Here is a 22,463-nt window from a genome sequence, read left to right as displayed (position 1 = left end):
CACTGACACCACAGTGCAACAGCAAAGCAATGACTCTGCTCCCTACAACACCTGCAGTTTGGCTTCTTATTTCTACAGTGACTGTAACTGAAAATGCATTTAGGCTCTTTGATAAAAGACAATAGTCCTGTAAAAAATCATCATTGTTATTCATCTTTACTTATCTGGAAGTAAATTTGGTTCATATAAACAAGAGGTGTGGCCCCTAATGCAGCAGGGGCTGCCCCTGTAACAGACTGGCATGACATGAAAGGAAATTTGGGATGCACCAGAGCTGCCTCCAGTAGCCATTTGGCTCCAGCCTTCAGGCTGATGTGCCCTGTCCCTGCCCCCAGGCTCTGTCTGTGTTCCACAGTGGCAATACACAAGATCTTTTTAATTCATCAAGTTCAGTGATTAATTAAGCCCAGGTAGAGCTCTGCAGTGTACTGCACTTGACTGCCCCAAGAGTGAGACATGGGAGCATATCCACCACTGACCTTCTGGAGGAGGACTGGAAGAAGCTGGAGCATGGGAGCTTGCTCTGTACCCACCTTGGTGGGATGACCTCCCAATAGCCAATATCATATATAACACTAAATTAGATTTTTTTACTTCCTAAATAAAGGTAGAAGGGAGGAAAAGCCTGGAACATCTTGCTGTGGATTGGCAGGTCCTTCCAGGCATGATACTGCCCCAAGCCCCTTTAGCGGGTCTGACAGAGGCAATCCCCTCTGGTGTGTGGTGCTGTTAGGTGCTCTCACTCTCTTCTGGGCAAGAGTCTGTTTGTGCCTCCTCTTTGTGTGATGCTTGTTTTCCATAAACATAGGAAGGGAAGGAGACAGTTTATGTCCAGCCAGTGAGGAAGTGGCTCTGAGTCCCAAAGTCTGGGTGTGACCCATGTAATACAAGAAGCTCAACTCTCTGCATTCCAGTTTCCCCTCTGATCCTCGAGTAGGCACTCGGTCAAAATCATGATCAAGTTCAGCAGCAGGAATGAGATCACACAACTGATTAACTTGGAAATGTTAGGAAATCTTCAATGAGTTACTGCTGTTTTTCTTAATTCCTACCTGTTACCTGAGTAACAACTGGTAACAAAGCCTGCAGCTGTGTGTCTGTCAAGTCCTAATCGATCAGTGCTATTTTTATAGTGCTCTGAAGGCATCAGTTTCTCCACACAAGACAGAGTCCATTCTTCAAATGGCTTTTAGTGGGAACACACTGGGAGGTGATTGCTAGCAGTGAAGAAAGAGTGACTCGAAGATAGTCAAAAGAGCTCTATAGAGACATGCAGACACTAGAATGATGCAGTCAGCCTTTTAAATTTACATAAAAATGGGGAAGAGAGGGATGCAGAATCACTGCAGCTGTAATGTGAGGGGGAGGCTCTCCATGTGCCATTGAAACTCTGGGAACATGAAGAGGAAGGGAAGTGCACCCATGGGGGACAGCCTTGAGAACACATACTAGACAGACAATAATTATGAATTATGAAAGTGCAAAGTTTTCATTCATTACCTCAAGAACAAGAAAGCAAATGTCCTGAGCCATCCAAAGTGTTATTTATGCTGCAGCCCCCATGGCACTGCTTCAGCACAGAGATATGATTGCTTGCCCATGCTGTGCAAGAGATTTCCTCTTGGTAGTACCAAAGGAGCCCTGCTTCTGTGAGTGGAGAGGTGCTTTATTTCCTAGGCTGACAAAGCAGCATCTGAAGAAACAAGCGCAGGCTGAGGTGACAGAGTCGTGTGGGGCATGAAGGAGATCCCTCATGTAAACTCAGTGGAATTCCTCTGACTCAATGCCAGTGAGAGCAAAAGGGCTAGAACATGTAACACAGTGGAGGATCAGCAGGAGACTGAAAAAAACCACAGAGACCAAGCACCTGATGTGGTTCTTGGATATACCTGTGAAAATCAGCTGTGGCTCCTGCAAAGTCAATAGCTGAAAATTAGCGCATAAGTAAAAATAACCTCAGGTTCAAAACAGATAGACCTGCTTTTGTGTCAGATAAAATTATAGATATTATTTCTGTAAGGTCAAACTCTTTGCAGGGAGACATGTGGCATATTTCTGGCTTGCTGTACCTGAAGGGACAGTATCCTTTGGCCATACTTTTAAAATGTACAAGCTATAGTCAGAGAAGCTATTTGTTTTTCATGATTTGGTATGAATAATCAAGAAATTTAGTCTTTTGGTTATGTGATATAAGCATCGCTCTTTTTAACGAATAAAAACATAGATGACATTCACATATTGCAATAAACAATAATTTGAAATGCAGGAAAAAGAGAAATGTTTTGGAACTGTTCATTCCTCAGTTTATACTTAATTTGCTAAAGATACTCTGCTTTTGTAATGGATAATGTATTTGGTGCCTGAGCATAGTTGGAATTCTTTTAATATCTGATCCATAGTGTTTGACCATAACAGGAGAACCTTTCACAAACACAAATACTCATAAATATTGGTTAACTATGTTTTAATCTTCCGGCAGAGATAAGGATTGCCTAAAAATATGGGAATCATTAAAAGATGCGTTCATTTACAAGAATCCCTGTAATATCACAACAGAAGATTATCAGCCTCTAATGGAGTTAGCAAGTCATCCTATACCCTGTAACAAGGTAACATCACAATGCATGATGGGCTGGAAAAGTAGGGTTGTGGTGGGACAACAAGTCTCTCTTGTGCTCTGAGTGATGGGATCACGTCCATAATGACTGCGAGGGTCTGTAAGTTGACAAGGATGATATTTTGCTTTTGCACTTACTGCAATAGCCCTGCAGTTATCACCTCTGGACCTCAGTAACCCTGTCCATACTCTATCTCTGGGAATCATCCCTGCATAAGGGTCATCCTGGGGAAGTGACAGAGATATCCCTGTTCCCTGAGCATATGGCTCTCTGTAAGGAGCATGTGATCATTCTGTTAGAGGGATGCTGCTTCCAAGAAGCTGCTCTTCCATGTGCAGCTCAAAAACAAATAACAAATTGGGTATATATCCTATGAGAACTAATCAAAACCTTTCTTTCAAAATGCTTCACAAGATGAACATGTCCATTTCCACAAAAAAAACCCCACCCAAAAATATTTTGGATATGAGAGTGTGGGCTGCACAAATAAGAACTGACCCACTAAGGGTGAACTCATCACATTTTAGTAAAAACTAAAACTACTTCATTATCATGAACTTTTTGGTTTTCTACAGGAAAATTTTGGTTTTCTACAGGTTTAACTATCACTTATCAGACATTGTACCTTATTTCACAGTCACTGTTTTGGAGCAAGACAAATGACCTTGTTCATCGTTATACAAAATCCAATCAAAATTTCCTTACCTTGGAGGACACCTTGTTGGGTTATATGGCTGATAGGATTTCATGGTGTGGAGACCCCTCTGCCCCAGGTAATAAGTCCTATTTTTTGCAAAACAAATACAAACACTGGAATTACAGATTTTCTTTTGTGTATCTACACCTAAACACAATCCTTTTCACATTGTTTGCTGGTGATTTAGTTTAAAACCTTAACTGTATTTCTGTCCCATGTTATGGAAGACTGAAAATAATACTGATTTCTCAGGTTAATTTAAAAAACACAACTTTGGATGTTATTTTAACATCAAGTTGCTGCTTGGATTACAGTTCACATCTAGCCCTCTTTACCTAGTTTGCCTGACTCATCCCTTTGGCTTCTATGGTACAAATTGCAAAACAGGAATGTCATTCAAAAGGACCTGGTCATAGGCCAGTCAAAGTGTTGGGGCAGTATTCGGGTTCCCTGGGGGTATTGCTGCCTGCAGGAATCCTCGATTGGTGCTTATGGCTAGCAACCTCTGAACTGAGATAGAATTACTGGAAATGTTGGACAAAGTTTAATTTTTCAATGCAATCAGACAGTGTTTGTCAAAGAGCCAGCCTGTTTCTCACATTTGGGACTACGTGTTTTCCCTTCTCAGTTTTCTGAGAATTATTTGTCATACAGGATCTGCAGGTCCCTCCCTGAAATGAGTGTGAAATGGGAAGACCTTTGAACACATGAAAATTCCTTTTCCTCCAGCACCCCTTTCCTCATGTAGCCTTCTTTCTTTGGTAGTAGGCAAATCTTTTTGCCATTGTTAATCAACTGTCAAAGCCATATAAGTATTGCAACAATATTCATTCTAACCTTAGCTATTCTATAAACATACTTCTTCTCAGGAATCAACTATGAATCTTGTCCAAAACGAAGTGAATGTGAGAGCAACCCCAGCTCTGTGTTCTGGAAAATGGCGTCCAAGATGGTAAGATCTAGAATAAATCTTCATGAATCCAAGAGTCTTGAAAGGCATTAAGTTCCTGACACTGCCAAAAATGTGAGTTTGCAGACTGGACTTAAAAAACGGAATTGTAGAAGTTCACAAGAGCTTTAGCTCTGGGTGCTAAAAATCATGATGTTGGAAATATGTGTTTCCAAGGTTCCATATTTTATGTACGATGTTTAATGTCACTGTAGTTTGGGCATTCTTATTTGTGGATGGAGGCTGAGTGCCAGCGTCTAGAACAACCCTTGATCAACTGCTGAAGCTCTGCAAATAATGCTTGTAATTAAAACTATCACCACCTTAATTAAATCATGGGACAGAAATTGTACAGTGAAATACATTTTAGCATGCTAATGTGGAGAGCAGTGCCCAGATTGCCACAGAAATTTTCAAAGCAGCTGAGAATCCCCTTGCCCCTTCCTGGCATAAACCTGAAGAGCACATCCTCCCACATCTGTATCTGGCAAGGTTCCTGTGATGTCCCCACCCATATGATCATGCCAGCTCCTGTGACACGAACGAGATCCTGCTAGTCCCAGTTAAGCAATTAGCCTGGCTTTGTTGAATCAGCACTTTACAGGAAAAAACGGCCAGAAAAAAACCTGATGTCCTGTATCACTTTAATTTTACATGTCTCTCAAGACTTCACTCTTGGTATGACTATTTAGTAGATGACTGCCCAGGTGGAAAACAAGCATTCCTGTATGCTTCAGCTCTCATGTACATAAAAAAAAAGTCTACTCACTGTAAAATAACTAATTGGTTTGTGGGGAAACTAGTGTGCATAATTTTTCCAATGCCAAAACAATTTCTATGTTCTCATTAATTCTCCCTGGTTCCAAAGTCTGGGAGGGATAAAACCACCATACAGAGTCAGGTATCTCAACTGCAGGCTTCCTAACCCAAATAAATTTAAGATCTACGAAAACTCGTTACATTAGAAAGTTAGACATAATGAAACTTCCCTGTAAATTCAGAGCTCTCAAGATCTGAGGTTGAGCCACATTGTTTAAGAGGACTTGTAAGGTCTGATAAGTATAGTCACCTGCATTAAGCTTTTTAAAAATTGTTTGTTTTAACAATAGATTATATATCTAGAGTAGGTACTTTATAAAATTTAGTAGTCTTTAAATATTTGGCCATGAGTTTTAAAGAATAAAAGAGCAGTGATTATATAACCCAGTAATTTAAAAATCAAATCAAACAAAACTCTGTGATGAGCTTTGCTAAAATATCTAGGGAAAAAATTCCCAAGCCACAAAAGAACACAGAGCATGAGTCACAAGAAAATGAATATGTGATGATTTGTACGTCCTTAAACTAGTAGTATCTCTGTTCTGGGTCATCCTCACTGCCTGAGCTAAAGCAGTCTGAGGATTATTCCGAGTTACTACGGACAGCTGTAGCTGCTGGGGCTCTGGAAAGCCCCATAAAAACTGAAACCAGCAGTGACAGCAAAGTTGCTGTACTCCTTTGACTCCTTGACTGGTCCCATGCAACCTCAGTCAATTCACAGCTGGCTGATGAGGCTTTATCACAGTTTCGATGTAGCCTTTAGAGGCTTTTTTTTCTGCAACAGTATTGGCTGGATCCTCTACTTGTATTAGACAGTTCTGATGACATCAACGAAGTTACAGTAATTTCTACCAGCCCCAAGTCTGATGTGGCACTGGATGTAGTGTCAGAGTATAATGCCCACTGATTCTGTTCAGTTTGCAGAAGCAGCATGTGGTGTGGTTCAAGTGATGCTCAATGGATCAATAGAAGCTGGAGCTTTCAGAAGCACCAGGTATTCACTCACCATGCAACCATCCATATTTCTGTGGGGCCTGCATGCTGGTGAGGGTGCCTTTGCCAGTGAGTCCTAGTGCAGAATGGGTTTTGGAAAACTCACATATGGGTCTAAACTACTGGCACAGACAGTGCATCCTGGAGGTACCTGGCTGGAAGGGCAGTCTTGAATAATATTGAAAGATGAAGAATATGCTGGTTGGGGGAACAGCCATGTTCATGTCCCTGGCACCAAACCAAATCAATAGCCAAGAAACTAAACAGGAGAAGAGGCACTAAAGATGGCGAAACCTCAGCTTGTTTCTGTCTGCAGACAGTTTCGAGAGTTCTCCTGAAAGTGAGATAAGAATGGGGAGAAAATATTTTACCATAAGACAATTAAATAGTCTATGAAAATCCATTGGTGGGATAATGTTCTTTCAATGACAATAATAGCAACACTAATAAGCACTAATATTTGGGGAGCATACTCTGTACATCTTTCTCAGATAACTGAGAATGTTTTGCTGTTTCATGTCCCATCCTTACAGCATCTTTGGAAGTATTGAGGTCTTTAATCTAAATCCAGATAAAGTCTCTGAAGTGCACATTTGGGTAATGCATGACATTGGCGGACCTCAAAGGTAAGTCGTGCCGGTACACAACAATGAGCAGCATATGAAAGGTAAACAGCACAGCTAGGTCTGACAGTGACACTGCCTTAAACTCATGAAACCTACTCTACATCTACCCTCCTAAGCTGCTTACTTTACTGGAAAAAATAACGTTAGTACTGTTGTTTCCTTTCGGGTTTTTTGTAGGTACTGCTGAACAGTTATGGCTAAGGCACAGTTACATTTTCCTTGCTTTCAAGAGGTCCCATGACCTTTAAATTCCTTTCAACCCCACTGAGCTCTACAGATCTTTGGTATGGTTGCAGCACTGAAGTCAGAGAGCAGGCTACGTTTGCAAGGGTGAACAGCTGGAAAATACGTTTGTCCAAAGGAATAGTATAATTAAGCTGAGCATGGCTATTTTTGAGAAAATAATTTTGAATGCTGGAATAGGTTTCTCAGAGATGCTGTAGCATCTTCATCTGTGGACATACTCAAAACATAACTGGGTCCTGAGCAACTGCTCTAGCTGATATTAGTTTAACTAATGCGATGATCTTAAGCAGTCCCTGCCAACCTAAATAATTTTGTGATTTATAATAACAAATTTATAGCTTAAATACTTCCCATAGAATTATTCATAGCAGAACAGTGCTATGAATCACATCTGAGCCTTTCTCAGTGATCTTTTTCATCCCAATCAGATTCATTTGCAGATCTACCACATTTCAAGCACTAAGCATAAAGTTCAGTGCCTTCGACTCCAACTTCAGAGACAGTTCTCTAGCTCTCATGGTTATAATGCACTGACACAGTTTCTCCCATTCTTAAGGATCTCCATGACAGAAACATCAGTTTTGGTGCTGTGGGTCAGGAAGTAGGCTGTGATGATGCAGTGCAACTTGGGAAGGAGTGTGGACCCAGCAGAGACCCTTGCTCAGACAGCCTCACTGTCTGACACAGTACCAGCACCAGTGTTGCAGCCCCTCCCCTAGTCCAAACACCCAGAAGGGTCTCTTTGCCACACAAGCTGACATATCTGCCACAGCTCACAGGTGTGCACTTGTGCTGTGGTCAGCACACCAGGCTTACTCATGTGGTCCATTGGATAGAGCTTTGCTGAAGAAAAGCACATTGAGTAATCTTTACATCAGACAGACAGTGCTCATAGCCTGCTTCCTCCCATGTTTTCTATCTGTTTCCACCTATCTTACTTCCTACTCGGGACTTAGCTGCTGATTTTTGTGATTGGCCATATCACACAGAGGACTTGATCCTTTTGTCCTTCCACGGATTTGAATGAGCCTTATATTGTGCTCCTGTGGATGGAAGCCATCTGCAGCTCTAGAACAGTTGTAAAACACACTGAACTGTGAATGGAACTGAGTTATTTCCCACAGACGTCTTCCTGCCCAGAGTTCTCATGCAAGATTCACAGCTGAACATCACACAGTTCATACTAGCAAAGGCCCAATGGTAGCCAAAGCTCCATGAACCCAATGGACTTTACAGCACATTAGCAAAGAAGCCTTTAAAGAACCTTACCTGTAATAAAGCAGTGACATAGTGTGGAATCTAGCTGAGCTTTTTGTACACACAAGGAACACAAGTAATGAAAGTCTTCTCTTTGCAGTGAATCCTGCTCAGGTCATTCCATTCAGAGGTTGAAAAACATCTTGGAAGAGCGAAACTTTAAGATCATCTGTGAAGATAATTACAGGTAATTACCCACTCTTATCTGTGACAACTTTCTGATATAGAATTAATATTGCATCTACCTCTTGACTTAATATAGGTTTACAAGAAATGAAAGCAGACTTTCCCCTTACTGTCATGACATCCCTCCAACGTAGCTGTGTCCTTCTCAGGGGCTTTCAGCTGGGCTCAGCCCTGGTGTTGGCTGGGTCTGGGTCTTGCTCTCTGTCCTGCACTTCCCAATGAGCATGTTGCTTTCAGGAAAGGACCAATCCAGCCTCCAGATTTTCATCTGACCAGGCTTCTACCTAAAATAATCCAAAACAAACGGGCAGCTTTCCTCCCTGCTGCATACAGCTAGTGCAGGGTGCCAAGGATGATCCTTACTTCCTTCTCTTTGGTTTGAGCTTGTTTCTGTCCATTTGCTTTGTCAGAGAATGAGGCATGAGAAATGATAAGCATTAATAATTACTATAATATTGTCAGGAGAAAAAAACCAGGAGTCTGGGAAACACCAGCCCAAGTCCTGACTTGCCTGAAATCTTCATCTGCCTGCTGAGGAAATACAAAAGTCTGAGATCCTTTATCCCTCTGTGTAGGTTCAGAGACCTTCACAGAGATTGAAATTGTTCTTTAGAAAAGCAGAAAAGGTTCAATATTACTTATGTCTTATCTGTCAGGAACAGCTTTTCAGTGTCAAGGACTCATATTTGGATAAGAACATTTCCAAAGTAAACACACATTTCTATAAATGACTGAGTTTGTGGTAAAAGTTTTAAGGAAGGAAAAATTGGTCTGCAAAGAAGACAAATGGTAGGACTTTAATTTTGAGGGCAGAGCAATATATTCCCGTTTGGGCATTACAGAATGACAGAATATGCTGAGTTGGAAGTGACCTACAAGGATATTGAGTCCAACTCCTGGCCCTGCACAAGACCATCCTGAAAAGTCACACCATGTACCTGAGAGTATTGTCCAAACACTTCTTGAACTCTGACAGGCTTGAGGCTGTGACCACTTCCCTGGGGATCCTGTTCCAATGCCCAGCCACCCTCTGGGTAAAGAACACTTTTCTAATATCCAACCTAAACCTCCCCTGACACAGCTTCAGGTCATTCCCTCAGGTCCTGTCACTGGTCACCACAGAGAATAGATCAGTGCCTGGCCCTCCTCTTCACCTCACAAGGAAGTTGTAACTGCAGTGAGGTCTTTCCTAAGACTCCTCTTCTCCAGGCTGAACAGACCAAGTGACCTCAGCCCCTCCTCATACAGTTTCCCCTCAAGGCCCTTCACCATCTTTGTTGCCCTCCTTTGGACACTCTCGAAGAGCTTAATACCTTTCTTATATTGTGGTACCCAAAACTGCCACAATATTCAAGGTGAGGTCACACCAGTGCTGAGCAGAGCAGGACAGTCCCCTCCCTTGACCTGCTGGCAATGCTTTGCCTGATGACCCCCAGGACATGGTTGGCCCTCCTGGCTGCCAGGGCACTGCTGACTCATATTCAACTTGCCTTGATCAGGATCCCCAGGTCCCTTTCTGCAGCACTGCTTCCCAGCATCTCATTCCTCAGTCTGTACATGCATTCAGGGTTGCCCCATCCCAGGCACAGAATCTGGCACTTGCCCTTGTTGAACTTCCTATGGTTTGTGATTGCCCAGTCCTCTAATTTACTGAGGTCCCTCTGCAGGGCCTCCCTGCCTTCAAGGGAGTCAACAGCTCCTCCCAGTTTTATGTCATGTGCAAACTTGCTTAGTATCCCTTCCAGTCCTGCATCCAAGTTATTTATGAAGATATTGAAGAGCACAGGGCCCAGGACGGAGCCCTGTGGAACCCCACTAGTGACAGGTGGCCAGTGTGATGTTACCCTATTCACTATTACCCTCTGTGCTCAACCTATGAGCCAATTGCTCACCCACCACATGATGTGTTTATCCAGCTGTGTGCTGGACACTTTGTCCAGAATGATCCTGTGAGAGACGGTATCAAAAGCTTTACTGAAATCCAAAAAGATTCCATCAGCTGGCTTCCTTTGATCAACTAGGTGAGTTACCTTGTTATACAAGTCCTAAGGTAACCGACTTGGAAAGATGTCTTCTTTGATCTGCTGCTTGTCAACAGAGTGGATCTCATGAGCGAAGTGGAGATTGGTGGCCATCTTGGCCACAGTGACCACGAAGCAATCGAGTTTAAAATTTCTGCTGACAGGAGGAAAAGTGCCAGCAAAACCTCAACACCGAGTGTTGCTGAACCTGATTAGTGGGTGCTTTGCACACAGTGAAAAAATTATCACTGGTGTGGTGCATAAATCTGCCAAATCATGTGCTCATTTTCTCTTTGGGTAAATGTAGGCTTTAACAAATACTCCCAGGAACTTTAAGTTGGTACAGATTATTTTAGCCTATTATGAAATAAGCTAAGGGGCCAGGGAGGAAGAGGAAATATATAGTAGCTTATATCCTTCATGGCTTAGCACAAGTTGAAGCCTGACACACTCATTTCTGTGCCTCACAACTCACTTTTTAAGGTAAGCTAACAAGTAGGGCTTTCTGTCAGAGCTTAAGTAACATATATATAAACAACTGTGTAAGAGCAACACAGATAATTAATTTTACTATTTTATATTCATGGCAATAATAAAATAAGAAATTGACAGGTACAGAAAAACTTCAGGATAGACCTTGTAAGTTAGCTTCACTCCCCTGGAGTCATGGCAAACAGAACTGTTGGGTCTGTATCTGGCTTTCCATGCCACATAGCAGCTGATGCTGATCATTTTCTCTTGCCTTTGTCCATGTCTACAGTGTCTTCCAGAAGTAACTCCAAAAAATAGATTTACTGGATGTATTAGCAAAAAATCTAATCATATCTGACATTGATAGCAAGAACTTTATGTTGTAGCATTGGGGTTACCAGTGAGTAAGCGAGGTGGTGAACTTCCAGCATGGCAGCAGCTCTGCAGTCTGTGCAAGAGATCTTACTTCTTTTTCATAATTATTTTTGATATTGCAGCATAGCTGACATGCTGTGAGGTCAGATCCTACTTTGTTTTGTACCAACTTGCTCCTGTCCCTATAAACACCAAAGTTACATTTCTGCAGCAAGATCAAAGAGAATTACCCTAAGAAAGATCATCTCATGGCTAGGCTTCGTGAACGAAGATTTGGGAAGGCTCTATCCACATTTGCTACAGGCACGCTGGTGGCTTATGAGGCCAATACGTGACAGACATATCCGATTGCAAAAGGCACAACAGAAAGATATCTGCTTGATAAACACAGGTGTAACCTGCACTTTGACTTTCATATTGCATTTAACTGTGAAATTATTCTGTTGTACTTGCAAAGTGATTACTAAATATTTGTTTGTTTTTGTGTTTTATCTCAGGCCAGTTCAGCTCCTTCAGTGTGTGCATAACCCTGACCACACAGACTGCAGACTTTGCACCAACAGCACGGCAGTTCCATGAAAGGGTGGCCTCCACGATACTGAAGATTTTCATCATTTGTGTGTAAAGCTGGAAAAGATGTGGCTACATAGCTTAGAGTGATAAATAGTAGCGTGGTGTGTACCCAGTCCATAACCAGAAATCCTTGCTGTGATACTAACAGGCAGTTATAGCAGGAGATGATACTTAAGGTGTGACACTGTACACACACACATTCAAATATACTATTTCAGAAGGGCCAGGGCCGTGTTCAGCAACTTAGCTGAACATATCTAGCTTTGCCCTAGTTCGCTCACTCCTGTACAACTCTCCAGAGGCAGAGAACAGGAATTCTCTAGGGCATCCATAGAGAAGACAGAGACTTTCCAGCAGAGGCAGAATTTGCCCAGATCGCACTCAGCTTCCTCCCTGCTGGAAGGCTGGGTGGGAAATGATCAGGGTATGCTATGCATGCCCTGGTGGAACATTCCCCAAAGGGGAACATTGCCCAGTGGCACAGGATATTAATCATGTTTCTCCCCAGGGACTGTGACACCTCTGAGCAGGTAAAGCAAGCAATGGAAGAGGCAGAGTGGTTCTTACCTTTTAGTGGGTATCACAGTAAGCAGCTGGTGGGGAGACAGCTGGGCTGAGCTGAGCCAAGAAAAGACCAGAAACCACTCAAAGGGTTGCCAGCATCTGTAAGAACTGCTGAGTGTGTAACTGGGAGAGAAAATAGTGAGACTGACTCAGAGAGCCCCATTAAATCCTACTGGAAACTCCATTGCAGTTCAGATTACGTTTTGTTCTTAATATAGCAGTAAGTGCAAGCCTTCCAACTTTCATAAAAGGTCCCTCAGGCCACAACTTGGGCATCCACTGGAATAGAAACAAACATCAAACAGTTGCCACAATAAGGAGTCTCTCTTGACCTCAGTTTCTGAGGTGAAAGGTGATGCCTTGTGGTGTATAATTCACAAGCACAGACTCACTGTAGTACACTGAAACGGCAGGTTCCATTGATTTCCTTTGATTTCTGTTTTACTGGTCTCATATACATAGTCAAATGCAGTGTTTATAACAAATATCTGAGGCCAATTTGTGGCCGCGGTTGTAGTGCCTTTGTGCAGTGCCAGTGACGCTCAGAGAACAGAGCAGGCTTTGCTACAGAGATGCTGCTAGTGCTGAGGTGCCAATGTCACCAGCAGTTGCCAATCTGTTAGGCAGACTGAGGTTTCCATGATCCCACAGGCAGAAGGTTATAACACCATATGTTTTAGTGACTACCCAGAGTGCAAAGCATGTTTATGGAGCTACACAAGCTGGTGTAATTTCTAACATCTCTACATAAACCTCTTCTCTGCAAGAGCAATAGAGGGCCTGCACTGAGTATGGCTGGACACACCCAAGACCTCACCCATAATTTTTACATTAAGTGAAATGTATTTTTATTTGCACTGTTATGTAACTACTTAGAGGGATCAACGCAGACACATACCAATACTTCCAATAGGTTACTTCTGACTATCAGTCAAGAGTTTGTCTTCATTCTCACTTTTGTACCTCTTCTCTTGTAATATAAAATATCAACTGTAAAATCAAGATCTATAATAAAATTGTTGATAGTAAATGTTGTTAATTCAGTTTCACATACTACTTAAACTCTGGAAGTCAAGAAAGAAGGAAATAAACCACTTTCTAAAAATAATTCAGAAATTCATTAATTGTATGAAACACTACACACACTTGCCCAGGAAAGCAGAGAAAGGTCACACAGCACATCCTTCCCAGACTATACTCTCCATCTGTCATTGTCTTTGTAGGTGGCTGGAAGGAAAACATCCTGAGTCTTTACCTTGATTACAGACATCCATATATATATATATATATATATGTTGTTCTTGGTCATAATAATTAAGAAAGATGATTATTCTTATCAGTGGTTAAGTAGTAAGATACTAAGAAGCATATTGTATTTTTGGAAGCTGAGGTACACACTTAATGTGGGCAACTGTGCTGGGATAAGTGATGGCTTTGTAACACAGGTGGCTGGCAAGTCTGTGCTGCTCAGATTATATACATGGAAGAACACGAGCAAGCTCTTTTCCAACAAACATTTTTATTATGCATGATCACGCATTGGAAATGCTGTGCAGACATACCCTACCAGACAAGTATACTTTCAAGTCCTATTGCTCTGCTTAAAATTTATAAACCAAAAAATCTCCCAAACCAATACAAACTAAACTGTCCCAAATTCACAGAGAACTAAATAAAAGGAAAAATAATCTATACATTTTTCCCCCTACAGGGAAGAAATGTTTCTGAATATAGTTTGATAAAGGTTGAATTTTGAAAATGTGCTTCCACTCTGAGAAAGCTAACTCTGTCATAATTTGCTCAAGGTAAATGGACTGGCTTGTGCCCCAGGCCCACAGCAAACACCACCAAAGAGCACTGCCCAGAAACACAAGAGGAATCTGAGTTGTTGTGTGATAAGGTGATATCAACATTATGCACTCCCAGAACCACACAGCACTGGGAAAGCTATGACCCTATCATGACAGCATTGCTGCTCTCCCAGTCTTTGATGCACTTAACCTGACAAGAACCTGCAATTATTAAACTTACGAGATTAGGTAACATATAACATACAGAAATATTTGTTCTCCCTGATAGCCATCTCTTGGACTTATGTTTGATTTCATATAATTATAGAATGGTTTGGGTTGAAAGGGGCCTTGAAGGTCACATAGTTCCAAACCCCTTGCCGTGGGCAGGAACACCTTCCACTAGACTAGGATGCTCAAAGCCCCATCTAACCTGTCCTTGAACACTGTAATACAATCTATGAGGAAAAGTCTTTGGAGAAGGAGTTTTGATTTCATTTATATGTGTATTGACATCATATTGGGCAGTGGGTCTCAGTCCCCCTGGACACTGGCAATAGGGTTTTGGGTGGAACCTGATGTAGTAGCAGCACTGCGGTGTTTATCAGTATGAGGCAGAAGCTTCCCCTTGCTTTATTTGGGCTACCTTTCATGCATGTACCTGGGAAGACTCCCTGATACTCAGTATAGTGACCCTCAGACATTGTCTTTCTTCAGTAGAAAAAACAGAAAAATGAGATTAGCAAGCCTTCAGGTAGGAGACCCGCAAACAGGTTGCATCTCAGAAACTCTCTCTTAACAGCAGTATCATTTACAGGCTTAAGACAACAATTAAAGAGGCTGATACTTTCTATTAAACAGCTTGAAAGGAGTAATGCACTGGCCGATCCAAAGAAAATGCTTTGCATATAAAACATGACGGCTGGTGAAAGGATAAAAACAAATAGTATGGCTGAGTGGCAGAAGCAAAACCTCAGTAAATGTAACAGGGGCTGCAGAGGAAGAAGAAACAGATACAGAAAAGATCTAGCTGTGTGGTTGGATCATAATGATTATACTGCCTACATACTTATGACCATAGGGTGTATATCTACCTGCCCTCAAAGCTAAAGGGCTGAATTCAGCACTTGACAGAGCCACAGAGAGTTGTTCAGGCCTAGGTAGTCCTCAGGCAGCCTTTCTAATTTGCTCCTTTGTCTTGCAGCAACATCCCTCTACTTTGCCAACAGAAATGTTTCATGAAATTCCTGATGAAAGGCAAATAGTCTGGGATGATATTTTTTTTCCTTGCTTGAAAAAAAAAATCTTCTATCTAACTGAAAAAGAAAATCCAAAACAACAAACAAACAAACAAACAAACAAACACCCCCCCAAAAAAAACCCCCAAACAACAAAAACCTACAAAAAAACCACAACCCCCCCAACATTTTTAGTTTGAAGTGTATGTTTATTTTCACCACTGCATTGCGTAGAGGGAGAGAGCAGCTCCCTGCTCACTGTTCCACCTTTCTTGTGTGGCACTGCTTGCCCAAATCAGATGACCAAAGAAGCACATCTCACAGTGTCTGCTCCACACCAGCACATTTTACAGCAGTACAGCTACTTAACCCTGATGCCTTTCACTGCCGGGGTTTGGGTGTGCATTGAGGGGCAGTAGAGCAGAGAGGGTTAAAATCCATACTAAATACTTAAGACGGTTATCCTGCTCTGCAGTAGTGAGCATAGGACAGTAGGGGTGCACTCCAACAGAAGCTTCTTCTCTCTCTCTCCACTCACTGTGAAAGTTGCCTACATTATTAGCTCAAATTTATAAAAGTAGCTTCCAGGTAGCTATAAAATTGCATCAAGTGAATCTCAAACATATTTCCCTGTGAGAAATATTCTGAAACAGAAAAGGACATCCAAACATCCTCTCACACACTGCAGATGAAAGGTTTTGCCAAAATATTTAAAAATTATGATTTCACAATCCATTTTCTGAGTACCACAATTATAAAATTTGCTGACCATTTCAGGAACTGACTGTGTGATAATGAAGTCTTTTAAGCATATCAAATGCAGTCAATTAGAAAATCTGCATTCTGATAGAGAAAAAAATTGTTATTAGTCTGCTGATTCTGTTTCATGTATTTTTTTCTGTTGACTACCTGAATTTCCAAGACTGAGACCACATTTGCTTGTTTTAGGGTTTTCTTTTTGTACACATGCAATACTTGCTTAGATTTTTGGCTTTTTTGCCAATTTAGTTAAAGAAGCACAGTCAAAATTTCCTGATGCTACCATGGAAAAAAATCTTACAATTTCTTTCCTATTGCCTAGTAGAGTAAAAATGCAACAGGTATAAATTATATTAACACCTTAAATAGCTTAAAGGGTAGCTTAAAAGTGGGGCTTTTTTCTCTCATTGAAATTGAAAATCCAGAAATGAGCCAGAGAGGAGAGTTATGCTAATGGTTTGCACAGGACTGTGACAAACTCTGGGGAAAAACATTTTTCCGTTTCTACTCTTCTTGAAATACTAATCAAATCAATAGCACTGCATTGTAATTAGACCTGGGACCTCTGCAGCTGAGGTCTGAACCTCTGGGGAATGAATACAAGGCCTCTTGTCTGAGAACATCAGCAAAATTTTGTTCTCTGTGGGTCAGAAGAAGAGGGGATGTGTAACTCACTAAACATTCAGTTGGAGCTGCCTTGGGACAGATGATAAACTTCTTGATGATGAGGCCCTGTGCAGAGCCATAACTGTGCTATAATATGCTACATACAACATTAGGTGACCAGAAGGAGCCAGCTTTGCTTCCCCAAGTCAGATTTTCAACAACATCAGTGTGTGGCTGTATGTTTGGTTTACAGTAGGGAAATATGAAGACTAAGAGTGGTCTAGGCAGAGATAAATTATAGAAATAAACAAAATCATTATATGGATAATAGCTCATTCCTTATCCTAAAAATATTACTAAAAATAGGAAGCAGGAAGACAATTGCAGTTTCCACAAGTTTTTATCAGACATGCATAACTTTTATGAGTAACAGGGCTGTTTCACATGACCAAGTAAAATAATAACATATGGCTTGGTAAGTTTAAGCAGGTCCTGGGATGCTTGAGTCTTTTTTTTATTGAACAACTACAAGTTTTCTTTGAGTTGTACCTGTGTTGAATGCACTGTGTGGACAGAGATTAATTTCTAGGGCTGCTGGGACTTGCTATGTGACACTGGGCGAATGCTGCCTGAATGGGTGGAATAGTAAACTGATATTTTACAATTTTAAGATCATAAGGGTTATCATGATATCTAATCTGATTTTATGAATACTACAGCTTTTTATTTTCATCCTACACCTTGCCTCTACTATGTCCTCAACTTGTGCTTTAGGCTGACACAACCTTTGCCGAGAGGCAGTAGTCTCATGCTCTCTGATAACATGAGGCAATGAAGCACCCACTCTTTCCATCACTGTTGCTCCAGTGATTGCCTCACACCATTAATGGAAATTAATTTATAATTTGCCTATATTGGCCAAGTTGGATGGAGCTCTGAGCAACTTCATCTAGTGAAAGGTGTCCCTGCCTATGGCATGGGAGTTGAAATAAGATGATCTTTAAGGTCTCTTCTATACCAGGCCATTCTATGATTCATTCTATGATTCTGTGGTTCTATGATTCTTCTTGTATCCTGTGTAAAATATAATTTCTCTTGTGGGGAGGGGCAGCTTCTCCCAATGAAAGGAATTCTTAATCCCGACAGTTCTCATTCTCTTTTTTTTTGAGAATTAAAGAGATCAACATTTGTAAACATTTCAGGATGATACATTTGCTAGAATTTGTGACTTTTTACTTCACCCTCTCCCATCCTTTATTGCTCTTGTAGTGCAAAGAGACATCTTCTGTTCCCTGTGGCATATTGACTATTGGATTAGACTGACGCAGGTAGACTGAAATCCAGTCCCTACTTTTATTGTCTTTATAACTAATGAGTTATAATAAAATGATTGCAGAAAATATTAACAAGTTTGCTGGGGCAAAGTTGAGAAGTGGATTCTCTACTACTTAAAACCAACTCAGTTGTTACTCTAACCAGCGTAAGTGGGTGGATATTGTGGTCAAAATACTCAGCTGCAGGGGTGTTTCAAGGAACCTCTCTTTCAAGTTTCACTGTCATTTAATCTATTTCACGCATTACTTTTCATAATGCAACATCATGGCATCAATTAACACATTACAGTGGGCAAGATTTTTTTTCAAATTTACACCAGAATACTTTCTTATTATTTAGCCATGGTTAATTGATTACAAAATAACCTTTTCCTTTAATTATTCCCTAAATATTCTGGCTTAGCAGAACTGTAACAAGCTGATCTTTTTTTTTCTCATCCAGACATTTTGTCACTCCAACCATCTTGAGAAAAAGAATTTCTACACAGTAATATACCTATGAGTACAAATTATGTGTATTAAGCTTTACTTATCAGCTTTCCTGAAAGCCAAAAATCTCTCACTGGCATCAGCATATCTCTATCTCAATTTACCAAGAGAAAAACAACAATCCTGGCAAATTAAAGACCTCTTTACCAATGTATGAGTTATTTCCTAATCCGAATACTAAATTTAGGCACAGAAATCATGGAAACATAACCGTAGATTTGATAATGCTTAAGAGGCCACTTTAACTCCCCAACCCTGCTCAAGTGCCACATGTATTCCATCTGGCCATAATTCCACTATTTTTTTACTATTTATGCCTAGTTTCTAATCATCAGAATCAGAAATGCCCATAAATAAGCTAACTGAAAGGCACAAGCACATGGGCTGTGGGATATAAATGAGCACTGAAGCCACAGAGAAATGTTCAATATTTCAGAGAAAAGGAGCAAAATCAGGAAATATTCCATGTTCTTTTGTCTTGGACTGCTTGTGCTCACAGTCTCACAATATTATCTTGAAGTGGCAGAGATAATTTATTGGGAGATAACTGATTTTGATCTGGGGATGTACAGCATGACAAATTGTGTCAGTGCAAATGTAATTGCTTTTTAATTACAATGTCAAAAATTATGCAGTCCCACAGCAGAAATACACCAGTCTGCCTTTCTAAAAATGCCGCCCTTTTCACTGAAATAACCTTCAATTAGCTCAGGAAAGGTTACTGTGGTCATGACTTGACACAACAAAGCTTGATGTAGTAAATTAAAAATGGATAGGAAATTATTTGTATATCTCCCCCCGTACTACTTTCAGCAGTGGGTGAATTGTACCAAACATTAATGGCAGCAAAAGTAGAAAGTGCCTGGGTTGTCCTGTGAGCTAATAGGCACGTCCTGGTCAGTGAACTCACGGAAGAATCTGTTGAAAAACATTCCTAGCCAGAGATAAGCATGTTGTTATTACTTGAATTCAGTTAAAACTCTGGTTAGTATTGACAGGGATATTCTAATTAATCATTACTGAGACAGAACCCAGCTTTTTGTTCTGCTTTGTCCCCAGTTCTGAGTCTAACCAGGAAACAGCCAAGCCTCCACACTCGTGGATGGAGCAGCACCCTGAACGTGCTGACTGTGCTGCAGCAGCCTGGTCCATGGAATACCAGAATTCCTGATGGACACCATTGCAAAAAGCAGTGCTGGCAGTGGAAGGCTACCCAGAGAAGAAGAGTGTCAGCCACTGGGGCTGCTCAAGCATTTCAAACCTGAGGAAGGGGAAATGGGAACCACACCAGGAAAAAAAATCCCCCAGTGGCTGGATAGGAGCCCTGTCAGCAGAAACTCAGCATTTCCCAGAAATGAAAGCTGTAGGAGGAGGGAAGAAATATGATGCATCATAGGCAGTAGTGATTTTTTTTTTCCTGGTGTAATTGCCAGGATTTTTGCTTGCCTTAGAAAAGGTCAGTGCTTGGTAAAAAATATGTAATTTCTAAAATCTCTGAAAGGTTTCCCCACACATGCTGCAGATGAAACTGCAGTTAGAGAGTGTGATTAGCCAGCTTTTCTGACTGCTTTCCCATTTAGCAGCCAGCAAAGCCCTCCAAACACCCAAAATTTTTCCATGCTCAGCAGGTGAAGTGAATTCAAATAAAAATTCAGTGCTTGAATAAAATAATACATATTTATTTGTAATATACATGTAATAATAATTATGATGATGAACTAACATAATAAAGAACTTTTAATTTTATAATTCTAAATTTCCCTGTCATGGATATAGTATTTTAACACAAGTCTCAACAAAACTACAGCTCTTGTTACCAACTGAAACAGAACAAACTATTCCCTATAGAAGCATTGTTTCATGGGATGTTCCTGCTTGTAAAATTGACAAGTTAGCCTCAGGTAAAATCTCTTTTCCTGGCAATAGTACTAAGCAAGTAGAGGCTGATTAATGTTGGATTTTGACCTGTCAGCTTCAGTTTTAATTTTTTAATTTCCTGCAATCAGCAGGTTCTGTGGACAATATGTTGCCTGAAAGCCATGGGGTTATTTTCGGTAAGTATTTCAGTGAAATAGCACAGCAGTAACAGAAACTCAATCTGTGACCTATAGGACCTTGGAAAATAGCACACATCAAAGGCACGTGTCTACGCTGCAAGTAGCACAGATAAGGTTAGCACTGGTATCACACACCCCTAAAGCTGCTGCAAGCTTGTCACTGCTCTCTCTGTTTCCTCTAAGAAAAATACCATCCTTTGCTGTGGTTGAGATGGTAGGTGAAATGTCACCAGCACATCCAAAATCTATTAACATGCTATGCATGTGCTGTTTTCCCTCAGCTATGTTTAAACTACTAGGTGTCCAAAATCCTAGGTGAATGACTGTAGTCCTCAGAGAGATCTAGGACTACACTTCTTTATGGAAAAAGAGATGAAGTTCAGGCAAGGCCGTGCACATTGGTCTTACAGTTTATTTCCCCAAAGCAAAATCAAGCTGCAACACACTTCTCTTTCCCGTTATCTCCATAGTTTTTATTGTAACAGGTTTGTGTTCTGATACTAGCAAACAAGGTATTCATCATCCTCATATAGCTCTTGTGGTTGAGAATGCCTGTGCAGAGTTGCTGGTGAGCTAAGCCCATGCAACATGCCCCATTGCTTTCTGCAACACTGCTCAGCATGATCACTGCTGTTGCTCTGATGCTGCTCATTATTTCCCATCTCATTCCTGTCCAAAGTCTTGCCACTGCTGATCCAAAACACCAACAGCTTTCCCCATCAGGGTATTCTGTACTGCTGCTGGTAACCAAGCACTACAAATGTTTGGTTACATGCAGTTAAATGTCCCTTGTATATCCTAAGGCTCTTCATCTTTCTTCATTGCCAGGTGATATATAATGAATGAGTAGTGAATAATTGTAGGCTTTTGATTAAGCTAAAATCTTATGCATGACAGTTTGAATATTTCATTCCACATTTTATTCACCTCTTCATATGGATGGCCATTAAACATATGTCTAGCAGCAGGTACGATTATTTGATTCTATTGTTATATTATTCTGCTCTTAGATTTTTCCAAAAATTTGTCCAAAGTCTGATTTTTTTTTATATATGTACAGCTTGGTGATAACTGTGGGGTATTCCAACAGCATTTGACCTGAATTCATGTCTTCCCTGCAGTGGAAGCACAACTAAAGTTCAGCTGTAAGGCATATGAAAGGGACTCACCTGCATCTGTGGGATCTTTGTTGGAGCGTTGTGTTTTGCCTCCAAGGCAGGATGAATATTGCAGACCTGAGCAGCTCTCAGCATAGTCTAGAAATCTAAAGAAATAGTGAGGCCAAGGAGGTTATTTCTTGCAACATACAGAGTTCAGTGATTTAAATGTGGATGTGGAAGATATGAAACTTTTTGAATTGTGCAGAAAATTGAAGTCGTTGCTTGAACATTTTAAAAGGCTGTGCACAGCAGTGGCTGGGATTGCTGGCTTGTTTCATTTTCTGCATCCATTGCTCATGGATTTTGAGATGCTGACCGCGAAAGAGTCACATGAATTTCCCTGTGGGTGACAAAGGATGTTTTCAAACTCTTTTTTCAAGCTGAATCTTACCTGGCAGCTCATCAGTAATGATATCTTCATCACACAGACTTCACTTCCTGTTAGCATCTCATTGAGAAGTCTCCTCAAATCTCAGTGAAGCAAGCTGGATTCTGGAAAGAGCAAAGAAAACATTGCTCGTATGCCCTGCTTGTTGCCAGACAGATGCATAACCAATGTGCAATAAATCAACTTGACACAAAAGGAGCACTGGTAACTGTTTTTCTATAATGATTTTCATAGGAGATTTCTTTTA

At 40.9% G+C, this 22,463-nt stretch overlaps 1 protein-coding gene across 1 annotated transcript in view; it reads left to right on the top strand.

Annotated features, from left to right (window-relative positions):
* CD38 (CD38 molecule) overlaps positions 1–13,503 on the top strand; it is a 25,865-nt gene extending 12,362 nt beyond the window's left edge. Inside the window, exons 2-8 of the mRNA XM_017807003.1 lie at positions 2,480–2,609; positions 3,256–3,391; positions 4,185–4,267; positions 6,001–6,077; positions 6,610–6,702; positions 8,306–8,392; positions 11,756–13,503. Coding sequence (XP_017662492.1) covers positions 2,480–2,609; positions 3,256–3,391; positions 4,185–4,267; positions 6,001–6,077; positions 6,610–6,702; positions 8,306–8,392; positions 11,756–11,837 — 688 coding nt within the window. The 3' untranslated portion in view covers positions 11,838–13,503. The remainder of the gene's footprint in view (positions 1–2,479; positions 2,610–3,255; positions 3,392–4,184; positions 4,268–6,000; positions 6,078–6,609; positions 6,703–8,305; positions 8,393–11,755) is intronic.
* The last annotated feature ends 8,960 nt before the right edge of the window (positions 13,504–22,463 follow it).

The sequence above is a fragment of the Lepidothrix coronata genome, unplaced genomic scaffold (genome assembly GCF_001604755.1).
Source record: "Lepidothrix coronata isolate B3197 unplaced genomic scaffold, Lepidothrix_coronata-1.0 Scaffold0, whole genome shotgun sequence".
In the NCBI taxonomy this organism is placed as follows: Eukaryota; Metazoa; Chordata; class Aves; order Passeriformes; family Pipridae; genus Lepidothrix; species Lepidothrix coronata.
This window is presented reverse-complemented; position numbering and strand designations above follow the sequence as displayed.